The sequence below is a fragment of the Canis aureus genome, chromosome 8, assembly GCF_053574225.1.
Source record: "Canis aureus isolate CA01 chromosome 8, VMU_Caureus_v.1.0, whole genome shotgun sequence".
In the NCBI taxonomy this organism is placed as follows: Eukaryota; Metazoa; Chordata; class Mammalia; order Carnivora; family Canidae; genus Canis; species Canis aureus.
The window spans coordinates 46,217,373-46,239,846 of record NC_135618.1 but is presented as its reverse complement, the minus strand read 5'-3'; the positions used below and the strand labels follow the sequence as shown (position 1 = coordinate 46,239,846).

At 52.9% G+C, this 22,474-nt stretch overlaps 1 protein-coding gene across 10 annotated transcripts in view; it reads right to left on the bottom strand.

Annotated features, from left to right (window-relative positions):
- CLEC16A (C-type lectin domain containing 16A) overlaps window positions 1–22,474 on the bottom strand; it is a 196,676-nt gene that overhangs the window by 3,578 nt on the left and 170,624 nt on the right. For 3 of the 10 annotated variants that reach the window (XM_077906634.1, XM_077906631.1, XM_077906632.1), the window contains one exon: window positions 9,830–9,979. The exons of 1 other annotated variant lie outside the window; for it this stretch is intronic. In XM_077906634.1, coding sequence (XP_077762760.1) covers window positions 9,830–9,979 — 150 coding nt within the window. Of the gene's footprint in view, window positions 1–3,220; window positions 3,343–9,829; window positions 9,980–19,069; window positions 19,218–19,597; window positions 19,707–22,474 lie in introns of those variants that run through there. 6 more of the 10 variants (XM_077906637.1, XM_077906640.1, XM_077906635.1 and 3 more) reach the window with 5 other exon arrangements.

Here is a 22,474-nt window from a genome sequence, read left to right as displayed (position 1 = left end):
ATTCAATACGTGTTTAGGGAGGAAATGGGCTTGGGTGTGCTTATCACTTCAGGCCATCTCCAGAGCCTACACTTGGTAGCATTTGTCCAAGAGGGAACTCATTGTGATATTAAAACAAAACAAAACAAAACAAAACACCAATAAAAAGGAAGTCTATGGAACTTTTCAGCTTGCAAAACCAAACCAAAACCTCAGACCGTGGTTTGTCTCCTGCTCCTTCTCTAGGAGTTCAGTTAGCACCCAGAAGGGGGCCATTCCCATCCTGAGTGTCCCTTACAGGGGTCACGGAGAGAAACCACCAGGCAGGAGGAAGGCAGGCTGAGGCTCCGCCCAGTGCGGTTATTTTTGGAGTGGCAATTTCTTTTTCTGATGCTTTTCAAAATCCTTGATTAGATTACAGACAAATGGTTTATCTGCTTTCCAATGGCGAGTCTGCCTGGATAGGAACAGAGCGGAGATTGGCGCTCACAGTGGAAAAGCATTTTCCAGGCTTTAAGCACCAGTAATCTGAAAGTATCGACAAGAAGGCCCAGCGCAACTCGCTCAGAAAGCAAATCTCTCGTTTGTACAGATCTTGGGGGTGACAAGGCATCAGCAGAAGATACTGATGACGGGGTGTCGAGCCGTGAGTCGGAAACCTCTCTGGACCCTGGGAAGGATGGTCAATAGGTTCTGTTCGATGTGATTCAAGTTAGATTGGTATTTTTTTTTTCCTCTTTAAAGTTAAGCCAAAACAAAACAGAACTGCAAACTAAACATACAGCGAGAGAACGGGAAAACCAAGAGCAAAAGAAAACCGAAGGGCATAGAGAATGGGATGCGGGAGAGGAAGAGAATCCCCACCGTGGAGAGAAAGCACAAGCAACAGACTGAGTTTCCCAGAGAATACGACGGCATTTCTTCCCTCAAGGCTCCTGGGCAAGGCCAGCTCTCAAAGATCCCGGATGACTCCTTCCTAAGGCCTTTTGGTTTTCCTTCCTTTTATTATCATTGTGTTTTGTTTTTGTTTTTGTTCTTTTTAAAAAAAAGAGAAATAAGGCCCAGAGAAAACCACTGCATGGGGCTTTGGGTCTGTCCTTGCTCCGGGGGTGGGCGGGCAGGGGTGGTGGTGAGCACTAGTGGAAAATGTGATTTGGGGTATGAGCTGAGCCCAGAAACGCTGAGTAAACAAACACTCCACGCGCACTCTGGTTTCTCTGAATCTCACTGAATTTGCTCCATTCAGCAAGGACATCCCTGCAGCATGGGCGGCCTTCCACGTGCAGGCTCCCACTTTGGTCCCGTGAGATCTGTCTGCTGCTCCTCGGAGCACGTGGGTCCCTGTGGGGGCTCGCCTGCTCCCGTGAGGGTGGGCACGCCTACGGGCCTATGCACCTATGGATCCACACGTAAGCTCAGCTGCTGACAAGGCAGCTCAGAAATGCCACGTCTCCAGATGGCACTTCTGTGCCATCTGGAGACAGAGCTGCCAAGCATTTCCTTCACGTTCCCATGAAACTTCTATGTAAGAATTCCCTCTTTGCTCAAGTCTGCATTTGCATGCAGATATTCAAAAGAGCTGGCAAATCTCTTTCCCTGGTCCATGATGGGGTTTTCAGTAATGAGCATCATCAAGGATAAGGGAAATGTGCCATCAAATATATTAAAAAAACAACAAACAATACCACACACACACAAAATTGGTTTCTTCCTTGAGAAAAGAACCAACAATTTTATTAAAAGGCTCTAGGGGGTTTTTCGCCTTAAAAATAGCCTTTTTCGATTTTTTATAGGAAAAAAATAACCTCTCACTCATCACCCCCCAGCTCTAGATTTTTTTTTTTTTTTTTAAAACTAAGAAGTGCTGGGATCCCTGGGTGGCGCAGTGGTTTGGCGCCTGCCTTTGGCCCAGGGCACGATCCTGGAGACCCGGGATCGAATCCCACGTCGGGCTCCCGGTGCATGGAGCCTGCTTCTCCCTCTGCCTGTGTCTCTGCCTCTCTCTCTCTCTCTCTGTGTGACTATCATAAATAAATAAAACTTAAAAAAAAAAATAAACTAAGAAGTGCTTCCTGAATGTGGTCTACAAATATATCCATTCCAGGGGCCCAGGGGGATGAAAAAGAACTTTTTCACCAGAGGAAAATAATCCAACCAGGACACACTTTCTCGTTCAGGGCAAAGGTAACTGCTGAGCCCTTGGTTTTGCCTGCCTGCTGGTGTTTCTGGCTCAGAGGCCACAGGTAGGGGCCTGGCTGAGAATGAGAGATTTGAAGAACATTCTGGTTTCCTGGCCAGGAGCCAGGGAGAAGAGTGGAGAGTCCTGGGTGTCCAGGTTTCCGTGAGAGATGCTCAGCCTCCCGCAGCTTTGCCCATAGGTAAGACTGAGGCAGCAGGTCCCCAGGTCCCCAGCCAGTACCCTCCAGAAGCTGATCTCTGGCTTTGGGGCAGGGGCTCAGCTGGCTCTTGCCAAGTGACAGTTTCCAGGAAACCTTTGGGGTTGCTGCACTCAGGCTGGGAGAGGGGAACTGAGTGGTGGTCGCGGGGTGGGGGTGGGGGAGCAGAGCATAGCAGGGAAGAAGCAGAGCTCAGAGGAAGCAGCTTCAAAATGCAAAAGAACGCAAAAGGCTCCTGATTGGCAAGTGGGAGGCCCACAAGGGAAACTCTAAAGGGAGCAAGGGGATGAAGGAGGGGCAGGCCACAGCAAGGGGCCCTACGCTGCCTCAGGCATGCAGGCTTGGGTCAGCAGCCCATAGACCAGCATCAGCGGCCACCCTGGAGCACTGGATATAAGAGTGGGGGACGGTGGAGTGGCCCCCGCTTGTGCCTGTCAGGTTGATGGCTTTGGCTCCTGGCTGAGGTGGGACTAAATCTACTACGGGGCTTTGAGCAGGGCTGGGGGGCAGTGGTGGGTAGGGAAGAAAAAAAGAACCTAGCTGACTTCCTGGCTGTTTTTTTGCAAATTCCACTGCTCAACCCTGATGGCTTAACCCAGGCCCCCCACCCCCCACCCCCGCCCCAGGGGCTGGGCTGGAGAACCCCACCAGCTTGGTAGTCCCTGGAGAAGGACAGTGTTTCCAGGCTGCTCGAGGCTCGGGGCCTGGGGATCTGGTCCCCAGCCCAGGTGAGGCCGGAAGGGGATGGAAGAACGGGCATCGGGGAAGCTGGGGAGATGGTCCCCCGAGGCCTAGCGAGGCCGGGCTTGCCGTGTGGGCCGAGCAGGCTAACGGACGAGACCTGCCTGAGTTGCCTGCGAGAGTTGCCGCGACAGCTGCCGTTCGAAGCACTAAACCCAGTGGCCGCCGTGACTGTCGGCCTCCGACAGGCTGAACACTCGCCGGCGTCCTTTCCTGCCACTCCTGACTAGAGGGAAACACAGCGACAGGTCATAGAAAGCCTTTAACAATGGGACAGAGAAAGGTGACACGGAGAGGGGTACAGCGCAGTGACGGACGCCAAGCACGGACGAGAGCGCGAGGGAAGTGTGGCGGGGCCCCCGGCAGGTGCTTGTGACAGCTGGGGGAGGGGGAGACACGGCCCCCCCCCCCCAAGCGGGTGAGACCCCCCACTCGGCCCCACCAGGATGAGCACTGTCACAACAGCTAGGGATCAAATTGTGTGCTCACTCGTGGGGCTCAGTCGAGGGTAAAGACAGCAAAGGTTCAGTCCTGTTGGAAAGGAAAGACTCAGGGTCGTCAGCAACACGTGGTGTCTGTCGGAGAGAAACCTCCAGGGGCAGAAGGACAGAGCTGCCGGTCAGTTCCACAGGCGAACCAGCAGTGAGGGCGAAGGCCCTGCGTCTCTGGGCCTGTCTGAGGAGGGAAGGCTGTGTGGTTGGGGGACGGGAGCCAAGCCGGCTTGTGAATCCAGCAGGTTTCTGAGCCCAACTGAGGAGGCCTGTGGATACTGACGTCACCACACTGGAGCCAAGAGCGCAGCTCAGCCAGTTCTGGGAAAGGCTGGGAAAGCCCTGGACGGGCGAGGCACTCCAGGACCCCTCCCCAGCCGCGGGGCGCCTGGTCTGCTGGTCTGAACCTTTGGAAACCGAGACCGAGCCACAGCAGGGAGGCCTGAGACCAGGTGCTGAGTGGCCAGGGTGGGTTCTAATCAGCTGAAACAAAAACGTTAGGAGCATCTCCCTGGGAAGGAAGGAACCGTCATCTCTGACACAAACTCGGGATTCAAGCAAAGCTGAAAATTAATGCCATAGAACACAAGGTGAATATACCCCATGGCGCGGGGCTGGATACTTAAACAGTTGTTGAAAGACGGTACATTTTACGGTATGTGTATTTTACCATGGTTAAAAAAAAAATTAGTGCTATGGAGAAAACTGGGGAGAAAAGAGCATGCTTTGTTCTGAGTTTGGAACTGAGTTTGGTGACATGGGGTCAGTCTCGGGCTGTCTGGCTCTCACTGCACAGGGAAGGAACCGTGCGCTGGGGTGAACGTCATGTGTTCAGACAGCCCAGGGACCAGGTGAGGATGTGGAAAGTAGGACCCCACCCCCGCCAGGCCTCGACACTGGACCTCTAGGAGCCAAATTGTTCCTTCTACCTATAAAACCTTGGGGGAAGGTCAAAGTGCTCATAATTCTACGAGCCTTAAAAACGGACGATGGAAAGAGCAGGCTGGCTGTCACGCTGACTTCATTTTTTAACAGTGTTCTTTTTTCAAAGCAGCTCACCCAGACCGTGTGTGAAACACAACAGAGCAGGTCGCAGAGCTCTAGTACCCTGAAGAGTTCTCTTATCTGAGCCCCACACAGAGTACGTGTGTGAGCGTGTGCACTGGGTGTGCATGAGTGTGTATTTGCCTGTGTGTGCGTGCACGCGCGCACGTGTGTGTGACAGCTGTAACCTAAAAAGGTTTTCTAAAGTATTCCTACTGGCCCGACATTTGGTGCCAAATTGGGTCTATTTTCTCTTTCCTGCCATATGTCCTCTGCAATTTCAGCTTCTCAAAGCCATAAACTGTTTAAGGCAAAAAAAAAAAAAAAAAAAAAAAAAAAAAGAAAACCCCAAATCCTGCTAATTCCAACCCTGTGATTTTCTCAGTGGGGAGCAAGCTAAGGCCTAGCAGGGCAGCTGCAATGGACAAGTGGATGACACACCAGGTCCCAGTACGTTGCCATGGACCAGGGCACCAGCTTCCCCCAGGAAGGCTTAGGGTAGTCTCACTGTACTTTCTTTCAAGGACAAGGGGAACAGGTCAATTCGCACACCAGGTGTTAAAACTGGACAGTAATACCTTCTGCACAGCCAACAGGTAAATAATTATAACGATGAAAGTAAAATATCCTGGCTCTCAACTCCTTCTAGTTGGTTTCTTTGGTTATCAGGGATTTCAGCTGTGATCTTTCCTTCAGCTGTGGGTGTCTTGTGGCCCTGATCTGGAGTCTAGCGCTTGTGAAAAAGCTGCTCACAAGCATCCACACTCTGTCCCTGGCATGTGAAGGAGACTCAGAAGTAGCTGCTCACAGCATAGAGGGCAAAGCAGTGACCCCTGGGCAGGTTCCTGCCCCCTGTGGTGAGGGGTCCTCTGCCAGCACTAGGCCAGAGGCCTGGGCCCCCACAGGCACATGGGCTGTTCCTCAAAAATAAACTGCCCCTTGTGGTCTGTATGTGGAAGGGCAGGATTTATAGGTAGACCCCAGGGAGACCAGGAAAAGGAATCAACTTGTCTCCTACCAGATGCCGGGTACAGCTGGGGTGGGGGTGGGAGGGGGGCTGTGTGAGACCCAAAGGCCACCCTCCTAATTAACCCCTCTGCCTTTGGCTTCCGTCTCCAGTGCTGTGGCCCCTGGGAGCCCGCCGGGCCCTCCTGCAGCTCTTCTGTGCTGCTGGAGCCCCTTGTACCTTTCCTTTGTCGCTAGCCTGTGTGTTCCACACTGTACTACCCTCTGTCTCTGGCATTGCACGTAGCAAAAACCTGTTTGGTTAGAAAAAGTTAGTACAGCAGAGATAGGGGACCCAAGGCTGGCGTAGATAAGATGCAGACAGAGGGCGGACGTGAGGGCCACCCTTGGAGAGACCCTAGTGAGATAAGGTCTGATATCCACAAAACCTGAGTCACTCAGACTCAAGGTCACAGGGCAGCTGAGAAAATCTCTATTTGTGATAAACAAGTGCTTCTTGCAAACCCAGGCAGAGAACTCGAGGTTCCCTGGGCTGGACAGACAGTGGAGGTGGAGGACAACCTCATAACAATAGAGTTTTATGTCCTCATTGGGAGCATGAACCCACTTGGGCTGGCAGAGGAGGTCGGGCCATCTGGGGTCTGTTACTGATTTGGGGGGACTCCCGGGATCCTGTCCACAGGGGCCACAGAGCCCAGTCTTGGTTGACTGGGACTGCAGTCACTAGGGTCTCTGTGAAAGGGCTGTGGCTTTTCATTGGGGATCTAGAGCAGTCATGCACACTGGAAGGAGAAATGTATGTACTTCACGGGCTGCCCCCAGTGGAGACCTGACCCTGAGGCCCAGGTCTCTGGGATGCCGCACGGAGGCACCCAGAGACAGAATTAGCAGCTGCGTGGATATTCTGCTGGCTTAGATGGGAGGGTGGAACAGGGGTTGGGGAGTTGCCAAGGCTGGGGCTCAGGTGTGGGCGTCTCTGCTTCCTAGCTGCACTGTCGTGGCAAGGTTGTATGATCTTTCCAAGCTCCCGTGTCTTCCCCTGTACAGCGTGAGGTGCAGGATGTCAAGTCTCAGTGAGGGGATGTCTGTCAAGTGTTTATGAGCACAGTGCCTGGCACACGGGGGGATTAGGAGGTGCTCTGGGGCGGTACACCTCTTGGGACGCTATGCAGCAGGTGCCCGTGCTCTAGCTACTGCTAGGATAGCGTAAGGCTCACCCCTGGCTTTCAGGGATATCCTTGGATAATTCTGGGTTTCAAAACCACAGAGACATAGAAAGCTGGGCCTGTCTCATCCCTTGACGGACGGCATCTCTCGTCTGCTTCCCCAACCAAACACCTGCCCATGCAAAGTGTGGCTTTGAGAGCGAAGAGGCCAAGGGAGCTAATTCTGGCTGCAAAGGGCCTGGCAGCTGCTCTCCACACTGGGAACTTCCTGGACTCAGAGGCTCTGGACGTACAGGGATAGGAATGCTTCTGATTCAGCTCTGTGTCCTCAAAAACCACTTGGAGGACAAGTGGCCCCTTGACTGGGCCGCAGCTGTTTCTGCTGTCCAGGCTGGGTGGGCTGTGTGGAGAGGCCCTGGCTTGTCCTGCTGCCCAGCTGGCCCTCCAAGGATGCCGCCTCAGGCCGACTGTGGCCAGGCCCTGCGGTTGAAAAGTCTGGTGAGGAGGCAGCACGGGGCCAGCCCGTGCCAATCAGAAGCCTAAACACCGAGCCACCACTCCGGGCCGACATCAAATCAGGAAACTGGCCGAAGAGCACTCATCCTGACAAAACCTGCCTCCCTTCCATCCTTCACTTCCTGAGCACGGCCTGGTGATGGTGGAACCATCCAGGTAGACCTGCCCTTATGAGGAACACAGAAACCTCAAGTACTGTTCTCTGGACGGACCCAGGAAGCTGGAGCCTGGCCTGGAAGTTTGCCATTGAGAGACCAAGTGAATGGTGGCCCTCCCAAGACCTGCTACCCCAGCCTGTGGTCCTGGGGATGAAGCTGACTCCTGTAGCCGGGTCCCTGTGACAGGGAGGAGCGTGTGGGTTATGATGCTTTCTCTTTCTAGGGATCAAAAACTGGGTCCTCAGTTCAGAGTGAAGTACAAGCTGCCTGATAGGCTGGCCCTTCATCAGGGGGTGAGTAATTTCAGTGTCTGCAGAGATTCGGACAGACAGGCTGGGCCTCAGGCTTTTACTGTCAGGCAGCATAAAAAATGGGGACTTGCACACTTGCCTCTGCAGTCCTGCCAGGGATGCACGGAACGGGGGCAGACACCCAGGAGAGCCCGACCATCACTTATCGACTGGAACCGCCTGGCTACCTGACAGCCAGGCTGACAGCCCCTGCATTTCTGAGATGAGAAGACAGGTCACTGGCACCATGCAGGGGGTGGGGGGGTGGGGACAGAGGGGCTGAGGGAGGCCAAGGGAAAAGAACTTTGCATCGTGGGGACCCTGAGCCTCTAGGGGAAGGTACAGAGCCAAAGCCCCAGGGGCCTTGCTCAGGAGAACACCTGCCAGTACAGACCTGATTTTGATGATTGTGGGTCTTTGTTGGCTTTAGTTTTAGGCAAAGAAGTACATGGCTCATTTGTTTGCTTAGCTGCTGTCCGTACCTTCTTAAGCATGAAAGAAATGCATACATAGCTCCACCAGGAAAAGCCCTTCACCCAAAATGCAATTCAAGTACATGTGTGTTGGGGTGCACACCACACAGACACAGAAGCGTGCACACACATGCAGGCAGCACGTGGGTGCACACACAAGCACATGAACACACAGCCCTGCCCTTCAGTTCCCACAGCCAGCGTGAGATGAGGCTGCAGAGGGAGGCGGAGGGCTGTTCTCGGCTTCTGGGGAAAGCTCCATCTGAATGCCCCGCTGTGGGCCTGGGAACGGTCCAGCAACACCTGCAGCCAATCTCAGCTCAGGCTCAGACAAGGCGGCCATATCCCCCCAGCTGGCGCGGGGTGGGGAGCAGGTGCCAAGTGGTAGAGGGTCTAAGTGAGGTGATGTGAGGGTGACCCTGCTGCCTGGGCCTCGGGACATCGATGTCAATGTCGATAGAGATGGATGTAATGGATGCTCTAGCGGGGGTGGGGGGCTGCAGGCAGCAGGCATGGAGACCACGTGGAGTTAACCCTTTGCTGGGGAATGAGGAAGCTGATGATCCTGGAGGGGTGCGGCCACCAAAGGAGATCTTGCGGTCCAGTGTTGAGGCATTGGGAGCCAGGGGCCTGTAGCTTCCTGGCACCACTGGGGTTCATGCCCTGGCACATGGCTTTTATCCTGACCTCCAGATCCACCACCTAAGAGGAGTTCAGGTGCCTGTGAAATACGATAGGTGAGGGCTCTGGATGGGACCCTGAAGGAACAGCAAAGGACAGCAACAGTACCCAAATGTGGGTGCAGACCAGAATCACTGGGGGCCTCCCAAATCAGACACACCCAGGGCCCTCTGGACCCAGGGGCTGTGCTGCTGGGCCGTGGAGCCTCACTCACCCTCCAGGCCATCCAAGCACCCTTCCTTGGGCCCTGCTCCTCTGGCTGCACTGCGTGGCCACATGGTTCAGGAAAAAAGCCTGGTACCTCTCTGGGCTCTCACATGACACAATGAGGCACTCACGTTGGAGGGGCTCATGTGGCTGAGAACACAGGGGGCACCCGCTCAGTCCTCTCACTGTGGCCGCCTCGCTCATGGGGTCTGTCCGTGCCACGCCTGCACTTGTATGAGGTCCAGGAAGGCGAGATGGGACTCTAGCACATCCTAGCAGACTCTCAAAAGGTGTACACTTGGTCACAGACGACTGGAATGCACCGAACATTTACAGAGAAAACTGGTATGTTATGAAGGAAAGAAAAAATTAGCAGGCACACGATTCTTTTGCCAGGTTCAAACAATCCTGCCTGGGAGACCCCTCCTCGGGGAGGTGATAATGGGGCAGATTCAGGCTCGGCAGCCATCCACCCCTCCAGCTCTGCAGTCAGGGAAGGCCTTTCTCGGAGGGCCAGCCTGCAAAAGGAGTGACTCCTCCCATGCCGGGAGCTACACCAGCCAGCCTGTGTGTGACGTCACAGCAGAACGAACGCGGAACCCCAAGCGGCAGTGTCCCCAAACCCGGTGGCAAGGAGGAGCTGGGGGTCAGCAGTTTTGGCATGGAGGGATCACAGAGTTCCCCGAAGCCCGCCCCCCACACCACGTCATGTGGCCAATACCTGATGGGCTCTGGGTAGCGGAAGGGGTGGATGACGAGCTGGCGCCTCCAGAGTCACAGTGGCTGGTGCTCCCGCTGGGGCTCCCACTGGCAGATGGCGAGGACAGGGATGGTGAGCTGTGCTGGTTTATGCACTGGGCCACGGCAAAGCCTGCAAGATAGGTGGTGAGGTGACCAAGCAGGAAGACACAGCTGGCCTAGCGGGAGGGGGTGCCACACTCCCCAATTCCATGTGAGACGCCACAGGGCAAGCCAGCCACACCCTCAAAGGTGGGGCTAGAGACCTTAATGTGAAGGCTCCACTAACCAACCCAATTCAGCCCCTTGAAGAGTCCCAGCTGACCTCTCTGGACATGGGCCTGACCTGGACATACTTCAAAGCTGTTTCAAGGAAGAGGGTGCAGCCGGCCATAGAGCTGAGGGCTGGGAGCCATAAATCTGAGTCCCCGATGCTGGCTCAGCAACGGGCTGGCTGTGCCCTTGAAGGGGACATGCAGCCTTGGGGCTTTAGAGGCATCTTGGTGAAGTTCACACAGGCACTCGGGACATCCTCACAGCAAAATCTTGGGGGTCCGCTAATGCATCTGAGTTGTCAAAGGCAGGGCACTGGGCAGGAGGGGAAGAGCCCCAAAGACTTTCCCTGCCACAGAGTTTGCTCAGCTCTGGAGGCTCTGGTGAGTTGGTGTAGGAGGAACAAAAGCTCTGGTGAAAAGCTCCCAATTGCAGCGTTCCACATGGCCCTTGGAGCAACACTGGGCCTGTGGCCTTCCCGGCACCAGGGAGTGGGGGAGCACCACACTTTGGAGACGCTCAGACCTGGAAACACTGGAATACATGCCTAGCGCCACCCCTACTGTTAGCGGAGAGTGTCCTCACTAAGTTATCATCGCCGCACTATACTGGGCGGGGGGGGGGGGGGGGGGGACAGTGGGGCACAGGGCTTGGCACACGGCGAGAGTGGAGTATTCTTTATGACGAGCGGAGGCCCATCTGAACGAGCCCATCTGGGAGCCCCTTTTCTGCAGACCATCACTTTCTGTCCTTTCCACACTCTGCTTTTCTAAAGGGCTCTGTCTTCTGGTTTTATTCACTCAATACAGGAAAGCTCCTATATGGAGCAAACGCCTTGTTGATGACCCCAGGGGACTACATGGACCGTGGTGGCTTCTGCCTGGGTCCCTACATGCTAGGCAGGACCACAGTCAGGGTGCTCTGTGGAGCCTGATGCTTGCCCCGCAACTCAGAAGTGGCACCAAACTGGAGTGGGGGGTTGGGCTGGGGGGTGGGGGTGGGGGCATGTTCCATGTTCTCCTGGCTGAGGGTGGGGATCCCAACACTCCTGGCCAATGACGTCACACCTCTCCACTCCCTGAGCACACTCACCCCAGCCAGCCCCAAACTCCATTTGTGCCGCCTATGCTGGCTGAACTTCATGGGGATGCCCCTTCCAGAAGGTTCCCTAGGCTCTCACCTTGCTTTCCTCAGAACTCAGGAAGGCAGGGTGTGGAGCAGAGGGCAGTGGTCAGCAAACTATGGCTCACTGTTTTGTAAATGAAGTTTCACTGGAACACAGGCATGGCCCTCTGGTTGCATACACAGTCTGTGGCTGCTTTCAAGCTACACTGGCAGCACTATTTGCCGTGTGGCCCATAAAGCCTCAAAGATTTTACTCTCTGGCCGAAGTGACACACCGAGTACGTCCTAAGCCCCCTTCCCTTCACCTACCTGTGGGCAAACCTGGGCCTAGCTGGGGGGTGGGGATCTGCTGCTTCACCCCCCACCCCCTTAGGACTAGTGGGACCCCGTACCAGGCCACTGCGGGGTGGGGTGGGGGCTATTTTGTATTAATGTTTGTGTGAAGTTATTTTTGTCTAAGCATGAACTCTCCAAAAGCCAAGTCTCTACTGTTTTATTGTGTTGTACTTTATTTTATTATCTATTTAGTTATTTTATTTAACTTTGCTTTTTTTTTTTTTGAGAACGGCTGACACACATTGTGACCTTGGTTTCAGGTGCCCAACTTAGTGACTTGTCAAGTTTCTACATTATGCCGTGTTCACAGCATAGCTCCCATCCGTCTCACGACAACGCTATTACAATATCACTGACTGTATTTTTTTATGCTCTGCTTTTTATTGCTGTGACTTCCTCATTGCTTCACTGGAGGCCTGTGTCTTCCTCATCCTCCTCCCCTCAGGCAAGCCAGGTCTTTACGTACACCCTGAGCCAGGCCATCTGGGTTTTGCAATGTAACGGCAAGTGGACGTGAGGCCTTGTGGCAGCGTGGTGGGTTAAGCTCACCAGCTTCTCTTTTGTGGAGGGCAGCACCCCCCACCCCCTCCACCAGTTTGTGCAGACAGACGTCTGCTTGTAGGGAGAACAGCAGGACTGACCCGCTGCACTTCCCAGGAAGAGGCATGATGTGATACACTGTGTGTGTCTGTCGTGGAGGGGGAGGCTCAGATTCATACGGCAAACATCGAGGCAACTGCGAACGGCAGTCAGGAAGGTTCCCAGGGGGCCATCAGCCGCAGCCCCACAGTGCCAGCTTTATGGCTGCTTACTTCTTAATCACTTCAAGTGGTAAAACCCCCAGATTTACTAGCTGTTAACTTGACTCAAAAATGAATCACACCTTAACAAATCAAAATGTCAAGATGGCTTTTCCCCGAGCTGCTTATTTATCAGAGCAGTGAACACAGGGGCCGCCAACGGTGTCGAAGCCTTTTATGCCTCCGACAAGGCACTAGCCAGAACAGAGGGATGGTGGATGGCATAGCTGTCACCAGGGTGGTCACCATTCTCTTAAGACATGCTCTATAGAGCCCTGGTTTATTGCCGTAAGACGTCTGGGGCAGGGCGTACGGGGTAGCCGACGAGAGGCTGAAATTGTAGCCAGGAGACTGAAGTGCCTTCGTTTTGGAAATGGATCTGGGTCAAGCCACATACCTTTTATTTGTGCTGAGAAACAAACAGAAACAAAAAAAATCACCAACTTCTGATACCACCTGTTGGCAGGGTCTAGCTGAGCAGAGACAACTGAGCACATCTTCCCCTTGCTTGCTGCTGCTAAAACCTCTTGTACCCCTTTCCCCTCACCCACGGCGCTGGGGACCCAGAAAGGCTCAGTGATATTTTCTTTTGTTGCCAGGTGCCCAGATTCTCCCTGTCATTTCAAGGGGCTCCTTCCCCAATTGAGGCGGCGGCCACTTTGAGAGCCAGTCTGACATGTCAGAGGGCCAGGAAGGCTCTGGAAAGAACTTAGAAGTGCCTGTGGCCAGAGAGCCTGTCGGCCAGCTCTTGCTTCATCCCTGCGAGGCAGTTCTTGATGAACCAGCTTCAGTGGAGGTGCCAAGAGGCTTTCTGGGCACGGGTCAAACACATATGGACTGCCAAATACTTGCAAACACAGACCAGCCAGAGATCATGGGACAAGGGCACAGGCGGAGAGGCCTCCCTGAGATCTTCTCCAGCAGATAAAATTCTTGGCTCTCCCTGAGTATGTGTCAAAAACAGCCTGTGAAATGTGTATCAGAGGCCATACGATTTTTCACGCCATCTGACTGACTTCACGCCTAGAACTTTATGCTGTGGATGGCACTGTGGACGGATCTCCAGAGTGAGTGATACAAGGTCCAAAGCACTGGTGTGTGTACCAGGGAGCTGGAGACTCGAAAGGCCCAGCAGTGGGGGAAAGGCCAAATGAATTCGAATACGTGTAGGTGGTGAAATCCTCTGCTGTGGCTAAACATGCTGGTGTGAGAGAAGATTAACTGTGGAAGAAAATACTCAAGACAGTAAATGAGAAAAGATTAGAAAAAGCACATCCCACATATTCCTATTGTAAAGAAAGAGAAAGAAAAAGAAAGAAAGAAAGAAAGAAAGAAAGAAAGAAAGAAAGAAAGAAAGAAAAAAGAAAGAAAAGAAAAGAAAAGAAAAGAAAAGAAAAGAAAAGAAAAAAGAAAAGAAAAAGTTCCAGCTCTGCCTCCCTCCTTGTGCAGAGCTGAGCAAACAGATTGCAAGGATCAAAGCTAAAGTCATGGGAGAACCAGGTGGTTTTATTACATGAGTTTTAGTTTTAGTTTTTGTGCTTTTCTGAATTTTGTCAAGATTCCTATGATGATTGTTATTTTGTACCAGAAATAGAAGGGAGGATGAAGGCAGGGACGCGAGCTGGAGAGGCTCAAGCTCCCGGGTCCCTGGGGCACCCCTGGGATCAGATCTGTACTGGCCTCCAACATCCTCTCCCCTGGGCTCCCCGAGAACCTCCCCAGAGCTGGGCCCCCGCACAGCACTCCTGAAGCAGGCTGGCCTGCGCCGAGGGCCAGCCACATCTCCTGCTTTCCAGGAGCAAGGGTGTAACGGGGGCAGGCTGGGGTCTTCCTGCTGCCCTCTGGCCCCATTCTGCCAGTTATTCTGGGAGGATGAACTCATGAGTAACTCTCTGGCATTTGTCAAGCACAGAAATACCACAAAAAGGTCAGCCTTCTATTTTAGGCTCCCTGATAGAGGGAGCACTGGGCTGGGAGTCAGAGCTACAAGTCTGGGTTTAGGCTCTGCCCGAATGGCTTTGTGGCTTTGGACAAGCCTCCTCTGCTGTACGAGCCTCCATGTCTCGATGTGAAAAACAGGAACAGTTGGTGAGGATCTCTAGCCTTCAATGGCCAAGAGCTTTCTTTTTTACTTACAAATCTCCATCTGGTCTGAACCCTAGGACCCTTTGGGGGAAGTAGGCCAATGTACCTTGAGCACACTCTGTACACCCCCTTCTCTCTGGATAGAACGCCCACTAAAGCGTTCCCCGCCAGAACCAGGCTGCAGTGCGGGTCAGGGTCCAGAGCTGGCTGCTGCGGCCCAAGGGCTCACAAAACGTGTTTTGCTTCACTCATACCAAGGTTCTGGTTCGTTTGTCTTCTGGGTCCCCACGGACACATTGGGAGGTTTTATGTACAAATCTGGATTTCTGGCTTCTTAAAACAGATCTGGTATTACTGGGCCCCATTCCCCCCGTGGCAGCAACTGGAGGGAAGGAGGGAGCGGATTCCTTCCCCTCCCCACCCTGCTTTGCCTCGTGCTCCCAGGTGTTTTTGCCGGCTTGTCTCCACTTATGCTTAGATACTCGGACAAGTCCCCAGACTCAGGGAAGTTCCCAACCCCAGAGATCTCCTCAAACCCTACCCCCTAGAATCGCTGGTGGGGCATTCTGAGATGGGGGCGCCTGCCCCGCAGCAGCCCAGGTGGGTCCTCAGACCTCAGAGCGACAAGAACCCCTTGCTCTTGGCCTCAGCCGGGCTGTTCCGTTGGTTTGGAATTCTCTTTTCCTCTTTTCCTATCTCCATAAATCCCTTCCCCATTCTTTAAGGCTCGTGCAGCTCAGGGTCAGCTTGGGCCAAGAGTTCCCTCAACCAGCAGGGTTACTTCTCTGTACTCCTGCAGCCTGCCCTGTCAGCTGTAGAGGAGTTGGCCTCCCCATGTAGGGCGTAAGAAACTCCACTGCCAAGATGTTTTGGTGGTGTGTACAACAGCTTTCCTTAGTTTAACAGCTAACACCTGGGATCGTCTGGGGTTGAGAGGGCTTTGGACAGTACCCATTTTCCCCTTGGTCTAGTTACAGGCCCTGGCAGCTAGGCATGGCCAATGTGGCTAAATTGTGGAGAAGGACATAGAAATGAAAGCAGCATGCTGGATTTCCAGGAAGGTGTCTCTTAAAAGGAAAGGGGGCATACCTTCCTCTGCTGTGCTTCCTGAAACATGGATGTGACGGCTGGAGCTCCAGCAGCTATCTTGGACCACAAGGATGAGTCCCATAGTAGGGGCAGCAGAGCATGGAACGGGTAGAGGCTTGGGTCTGGTGCTTTGTGGAGCACCTGACCTTCATCCAGGCTTCCCTACTTGAGAGGGAAATGAGCGTCTCTCTGGGGTTTTTCTTTACTATGTAGTTGAACCTGATCTTCACTGACAGTTGCAAAAATGCTTTGTTAAAGCAGGAATGTGAGCTGGGCTCTGTGGAGACAGAGACTGGCAGGTCTCCAGAGGTGGTTAGGGAAAGCTGCCCTGCTCTTTCTGCGGGAATTTTGGGAGTGGCAGAGTGTGGGGAAAGAAGGAAAGGGACAATAGAGATGGGAGAGGAGGCCTTCCTCATACCTCCCCCACCCCCCGCCCAATCTTTAGGAAATGTTCCTTCAACTCTTTCCTTATATGGTGCAAGTGGACTTTTTAGGTGGAAACATGGGAAGGGACTGAGTTTCCATCTGCGTTCCTACCAGGCCATGCAGAGATTATGCACAAGGGCCAAGACCTGAAAACGGGTGTGTGTGTGTGTGGGGGGGGGGGGGCGGTGGTGGGAGGGTGTTGGTGGCGGCAGGACTATGAGAGACCAGAGGGTGGGAAGGCTTACACGTGTGTGGCTGAGGGGGTTTGAGCCAAAGGCTTCCTAAATCTCTGAGGGGTAGGGAGGCCCTAGCTGACCTCTGTGTGCTGCCCAGAGCCTGTGCTGTGTGGCACTCTAATTCCTCCAAGGACATGGGTTACATGCAACCACTTCTGGTTAAAAATAGGGGCACCCCGGGTGGCTCAGCGGTTTAGCTCCGCCTTCATCCCAGGGCCTGATCCTGGAGACCCAGGATCAAGTCCCACGTCAGGCTCCCTGCATGGAGCCTGCTGCTCCCTCTGCCTGTGTCTCTGCCTCTCTCTCTCTCTCTCTGTCTCTCATGAATAAATAAATAAAATCTTAAAAAAAAAAAAAAAACAGAAGATATGAAAGCTAGCTGAACATTTGGGAATTCCATGGGGACCCTGCAGAGGGTCGAAGTGGAGAGAGCCCACTGGGCCTACTGCTCACCAGAGGGACTCTGCACACTCTTAAAGTGCACGATTATCGCCCTGCAGCCTCATCCCCTACAGATGCTCTTACATATGACCTGCTTCCAGGAAGGATTTGAGGTGGCTTAGATTTTAAATCCCAAACCCACGTGCTACAAGGTACTGAGTACTGACAACACTGAAACATAAACGGAATGACGAGAGTCCAACAATGAAATATGGGTGGAAACTGAAAAATCACAGCAGAACAGCCTCCACAATGGGAAGCTGACATCACCATTTGGCTCTGTGCTTCCTGGGAGCCAAGACCCCAGGGAAAACTGTCCCGGGTGACCTCGCTCCCATGACACATTGGCTCACATGCATAGTTCCTGTCCCTACACCCTCTTGGACGACACAGCTGCCTGCCTGGGGATGGTGCCCCATTCTGGAAACATAATGCCATCTCACTGCACTCTTCAAACGTTTTTTTCTGAGCAGTGAAACTCTCATTTACACATGAGCTAAAAATGGAACTGTCCGGCTGCAGGGTGCCCTACCAGGGGTGGGCTTGCCTGCTTGCCCGTATACCTCTGCAGATCCGACCTCTGAAAATCACAGAGACGGCAAGCAGGTACCTGGAAGGCTGAGGCCTATGAGCTGCAGACTCGGGCACCCCAGGGCTGGACCAGTAAGGTCGGTGAATGAGGAGGGACCCACATGAAGGATAGGCATCTGCTTTCCCTTATTTGGTTAGGACGTGGGCACTGAGAAACACTTCCCTTCTGTCAGGACAATAAACATGGCACATGGACATTCAACGTCTGCGTCGGGGGACGGAAGGCACTGGTCACACGCCTGGAAGAGGCAGGAAAGCACAGCCTCCCGCCCACGCACCCCACCCCCCACCCCCCCGGCCTCGCCTGACTACTGCTGTCTCCGAGCAAGAGTCTTCATGAGGCCACTGTTTCCTGTCCTGCAAGAGAAGCTGGATATCCGGATTTTATGTAAAAATTCCTGATTTTTAAAATTGTTGACAACTTAATTCCTATTCTATTTTCTAAACAAGAAGCAGGCCACCCCAGGCCAGGCAGGCCAAACCCAATGCATCTCTGGGCTGCGTGGGCCACGAGCGCCTGGCCTCTGCTCTGGGCTGAGACCAAGGTGTCAGCATCCTGGCCTCGTGGCCAAGGACATCTGAAATGGGTGACTCTGAGCCGTTTCAGTCTCCTGTGGCTGTGCTTCTGGGAAGCTCAGTTTTTAAGAGCCCTTTTAGGAAAAAGCTAAGACTGTAAAGCCAGAGCTGTCCATCTTAGCAAAAACCAACATTCATTCGTGCTCGTTCCCCACTGAAAAGCACAGAATGAAGCCCGCTGAGGGCTGCTGATTCAGGAGAGGCAACCCAGGCATTTTTGACCTTCCCCAGTGCAAGTGAGGGCTATGGGGTGAGGATGCCCTGCCTGAGCTTGCCTTGTGTTGGCAAATTCACAGCACCCGCTGCAGCTCAGGTTTTCACGATGCAGCGTTCGTGCTTTCTCCTTTGTGCTGCTGGGAAACAGTCAGAAATCAATATGCCTTGTGACCTCATGCACAGAACACAAGACAGCAAGTGTACCGCGGCCTATCTCCCTTCGATGGCTCCTTCCCTGACGCTGCCCTTTGTCCTCCCACTGCAGTCAGCCGGGTTCTGGGTGGGACTGAGTTTGGAGCCTCAGCCTGGGGGGTGGGCTCTGGGCAGACTGCAGCCTATGGGATCTACAGGCCACACTACATGGACTTGGGAGGCTGGCTCTGAAGCCTGCCCCCCACAAGAGGACAGTGATGCCCAAGAGCAGTGGGGGCCGGGCGCCATGGAGTTGGCGGCCACACCAGAAATGCCCTCAAATTACCCTCAACTCTTCAAAGAACATGTGCATGGGAGGACGAGGAGGCAAGGTACAGATTCAAGCCTCACAAGAGTGTACCCACGATGGGCGAAGCCAGGCCTGAGTGCTCACTCGGGCCTCCTCCAAGCAATTCACACAAAAATGAAAGAATCTACCAACATAGGAATACGGTTCAGAACCCTATAGGCCAGCAGGACCCCTGGGAGGTCCCCCACAGTTCCTTCCCCTACTGCTATGACTCTGAGGTTTGGGTGAAGGTAGAAGGCTCTGGAACCTGCACAGAGACCCTTCCAGTTTCCCTTTCTGGTGAGACACACGTGATGTCCTGTTTCAGGGGGATATGCACAAAACTCTGGGCCTTGGGAGCTGTCTATGGGCTTCCCCCTCAAGTGGCAATTGGAAGTGATTTCTGATTTTCTTCATGTGCACTTCCTATCTGGTCTAGGAGGCAAATCAGGCGCTTGGGAAACGGGGTGTTTCTAATATCTCCCTTGGCAGAGCCTGGGCAACCTCACCACAGATGACCCCTAGATCACTGACTGGCTGCACCTCGAAATGCTTAAAGGCTTTTATTTCTGGTTGCTTTTAAAGGGATAACATGTCCAACATACAAAAATAGCTGGGAACTTGCAGAATCTCTTAGCCTATAGCTCTTTATCCATGGACAAATCCTCTTGGATTTTAAGGACTATACTTGAAAACCTGCAGGAGAGAAAAAATGGGTCTTTCAGTATCTTGCTTCCTTTTTGCGCCATCTCTGTCCTGTCCCAGCTTTGCCCCTCCAAGTTTCTGCTCCTGGGTGGGGCCTGCCTGAGTGGGCTGCCACCTGCGGGAGAGCCAAGGCCTCTGTGTCCCCGTGGCCGCCGGGGTACATCTAGGCGACGGGAACACCAACACCTTGCTGTGCTGGCACCCTTGTGCTGCCCTGGATGTGGGGGTCACAGGTGGACTAGGTCTCTCAGAGGATCTCTTAGGGTGGCATTACCTCACTCTGCATTTTTAAAACTGAAGCCTGCCAGGACTTGGGTGTAATTCCCGAGGGCCCTGCCTCGCCCAGCCCCTGCCCTTCCTGGTGGCATTACCGTCTATACATTAGTAAGCACAGAACTCCACAACAGTCTCTCAGGGAAGGCACTAGAAAGCTCAGCAGTGGCCATCTCGGCTGCCTCTCTACTGAGGCAGGACACAGGGCTGAAAGAGCAGTGAGAGGGAGGCGGGTTAGAGAGGGGTTACCGACCCCTGACTCCTGCAGTCCCAGCATCAAAGGGGGTGGAACCTGGGATGGTCGGCCACAGCCTCACTTGCAAAGGACACTCCCTGAGGCTCTCGCCAGCCCTTGATCACATGGTCCTTTCTGGCAAGTTTCTCATCTCACCAGCCCTGCTCTGTGCTCTCAGGACACACTGATGGGTACACTAATCTTGTGTGTTCTACAAAGTGGTGGTGTGCAAAGGGGCCAGGGAATCAGTTCTGATCTTCTGCAGGAGGCATGTGCCCTAGGTGCACACTTAACAGGCTCCCGAAGCCAAGCTGTAGACCTGTGTCCCGGACTCAGGCTCTACAGTGTGGGGCGGTTAATTTCTGCACCTAGGCCACATCACTGAATTCTCTCTTACTGTGTGTTCCGATTAGGGTCAGGCCAGACCAAGAGATGATGACATCCTATTGCACGTCATAAAAAGACCTGGAGATACTATCTGGAACCACATGAGTCAGATAGAATCAGGGAGCATGTGTGGAGCCATACAAAGATTGCGATGGGGGCAGCCCGGGTGGCTCAGCGATTTAGCACCGCCTTCAGTCCAGGGCTTGGTCCTAGAGACCCGGAATCGAGTTCTGCGTTGGGCTCCCTGCATGGAACCTGCTTCTCCCTCTGCCTGTGTCTCTGCTTCTCTCTCTTTCTGTGTCTCTCGTAAATAAATAAATAAAATCTTAAAAAAAAAAAAAAAAAAAAAAGATTGCGATGGGTGCTGGCCCAGAGCAAGTTTCAAAAGCCACAGCTGAGGTCCTCAAACAGACAGGACTTTGTCACCTTCTATCATGTCAGACCGTGGGACATGGGCAATCAAGTGGTTGTATGCATGGCTCTGTCATCTATAAGGGGGAGCCGTGAGAAGGGCACAGGCCCTTTGCCTGGGCAAAGGGGACAGGGTTTGTGAAGAAAGCGCCAGGGATCCGGCCACCCCACATGGGCATGTGACCACAAGGGAACCATTCACCCTGCAAACCGGCATGTGCTCACGTGTCAAGGGGGTGACCAATGGCACACCTCCCAGGGCAGGGAGGCCCGAGGGAGTTGGTTTAGCTCAAGAGTCCAGTCAGCACTAGCTGTCTGGGTTATTTACCTGGCATGTGTGGTACCTACAGCTTGGGTCCAATGAGGCAAGAACTGGGGGTTTTCATGTGTACGTGTCTTTACGCATGTGGGTATGTGGGAGAAGAAATGGCTCAGCTCTCTGGAGAAACCGCACAATGCAAAGCAAGATTCTTCCTCATATGAGTGGTTATGGCTGAAGGCCTTAGGAGTTAATAGAGCCAGATATCAAAGTTTAAGGGATTCATGTGCAAACAGTATACGAGGGGTGCCTGGGTGGCTCAGTCAGTTAAGTGTCCAACCCTTGATTTGAGTCATGAGTTCAAGCCTGGCCGTGAACTCCACGCTGGATGGGGAGCCTACTTAAAAATCAAACCAAACCACAGTATGTGAGAAGGTGGTGTTCTTGTTACTTGTTACGCCTGGCTCAAGGCATGCATGAATGGGTTCTGTCTCTGTTGGTTTCTTGGCTGGGGGGGAGGGTTGTGAACGCATTAGGTGGAGCCGAATGAAATCGTCCTTAAAGACGTGGGATAAACTCATGGAGGAAGGGGAGGCGACAGCCGGCTGGGCATCCCAACAGGTGGCTCTTCCTTGGTCTCCCTTTCTCTGTCCCCGTTGCCTCCTGTGTGTCTGTGTGTACCTCCGTGTGTCTGTGTGGGCTGTATACAAACACACATGCACTCCCCTCTCCAGTTTACTTATTTTTTAAAATTTTTCCCCCCTCTCCAGTTTAGATTTGTCTTTCCATTTCCAGAAGGCAACTGCTTCAACAAAATGCTTGGAAATGATCTTGGCACTGAAGGAGATGTATGTCTTCTTGATGGAAACCCCCCGATAAGGGGGCTTGCAAGGCCTCAGAGGGGCTTCTTGGATGGGCCCTGTATGCTCTGCTTTCCCTTTGTGTTTCCTTGCAAACGCTAAGTTAATGTGTTCGACGCTGAAATCACCCGGCTGTTCTGCGTTTGTAGTTTTCACTTATTATGTTTTTTTAGTATTATTAATATTTCATCATAAAAGTATTGATTTCCTTTAACTAAGAGACTCTAAAGTTTGCTGCATCCTTAAGCATGATTTTATTATGTCTTGGGGCCAAATGTTTTTTCCAACCCCCTCAAAGGTATGCTTTTCCTTTTATATAATGTGTGTCAAGAAGAAAAAAGGAATTGATTCACACAATTCTGCTTTACAGGCAATTTTTAAGGAATGTATCTAAGAAGGTAGACTGGATAGACCTTTGCTAAATGTGACCACAGCGTCTCTCTGTTAAGCCTTTTTATCTTTTAGAGGTTAGAACCAAAGCACAAAATTTATATTAAAATATGCAACAGTTCCAAAAAATATGTATATACATATATGATACTGTTCTAAGAGAAGCCAATATGGGACAATCGAAACAATTTCAGACATGACCTCAAAGCTTTTTAAAAACTCTCCATGAGCACCCCATCAAAGTCTCGGTTTTCACCATTTTCTGTCTTTCTCTCTTTAAAAGCCAAGAGAAAGTAAGAAGACACACTGCTAGGTTGGGGTTGCCTCAAAGAGGCTCTGCTACCCTCCCAACCCGAAGCACCGGGGTCAGAGGCTGGCCACAGAGATAGGTAAAGGGCGTCCGGTTTTATAGAACCTGTCCTGGCCCCGGGCA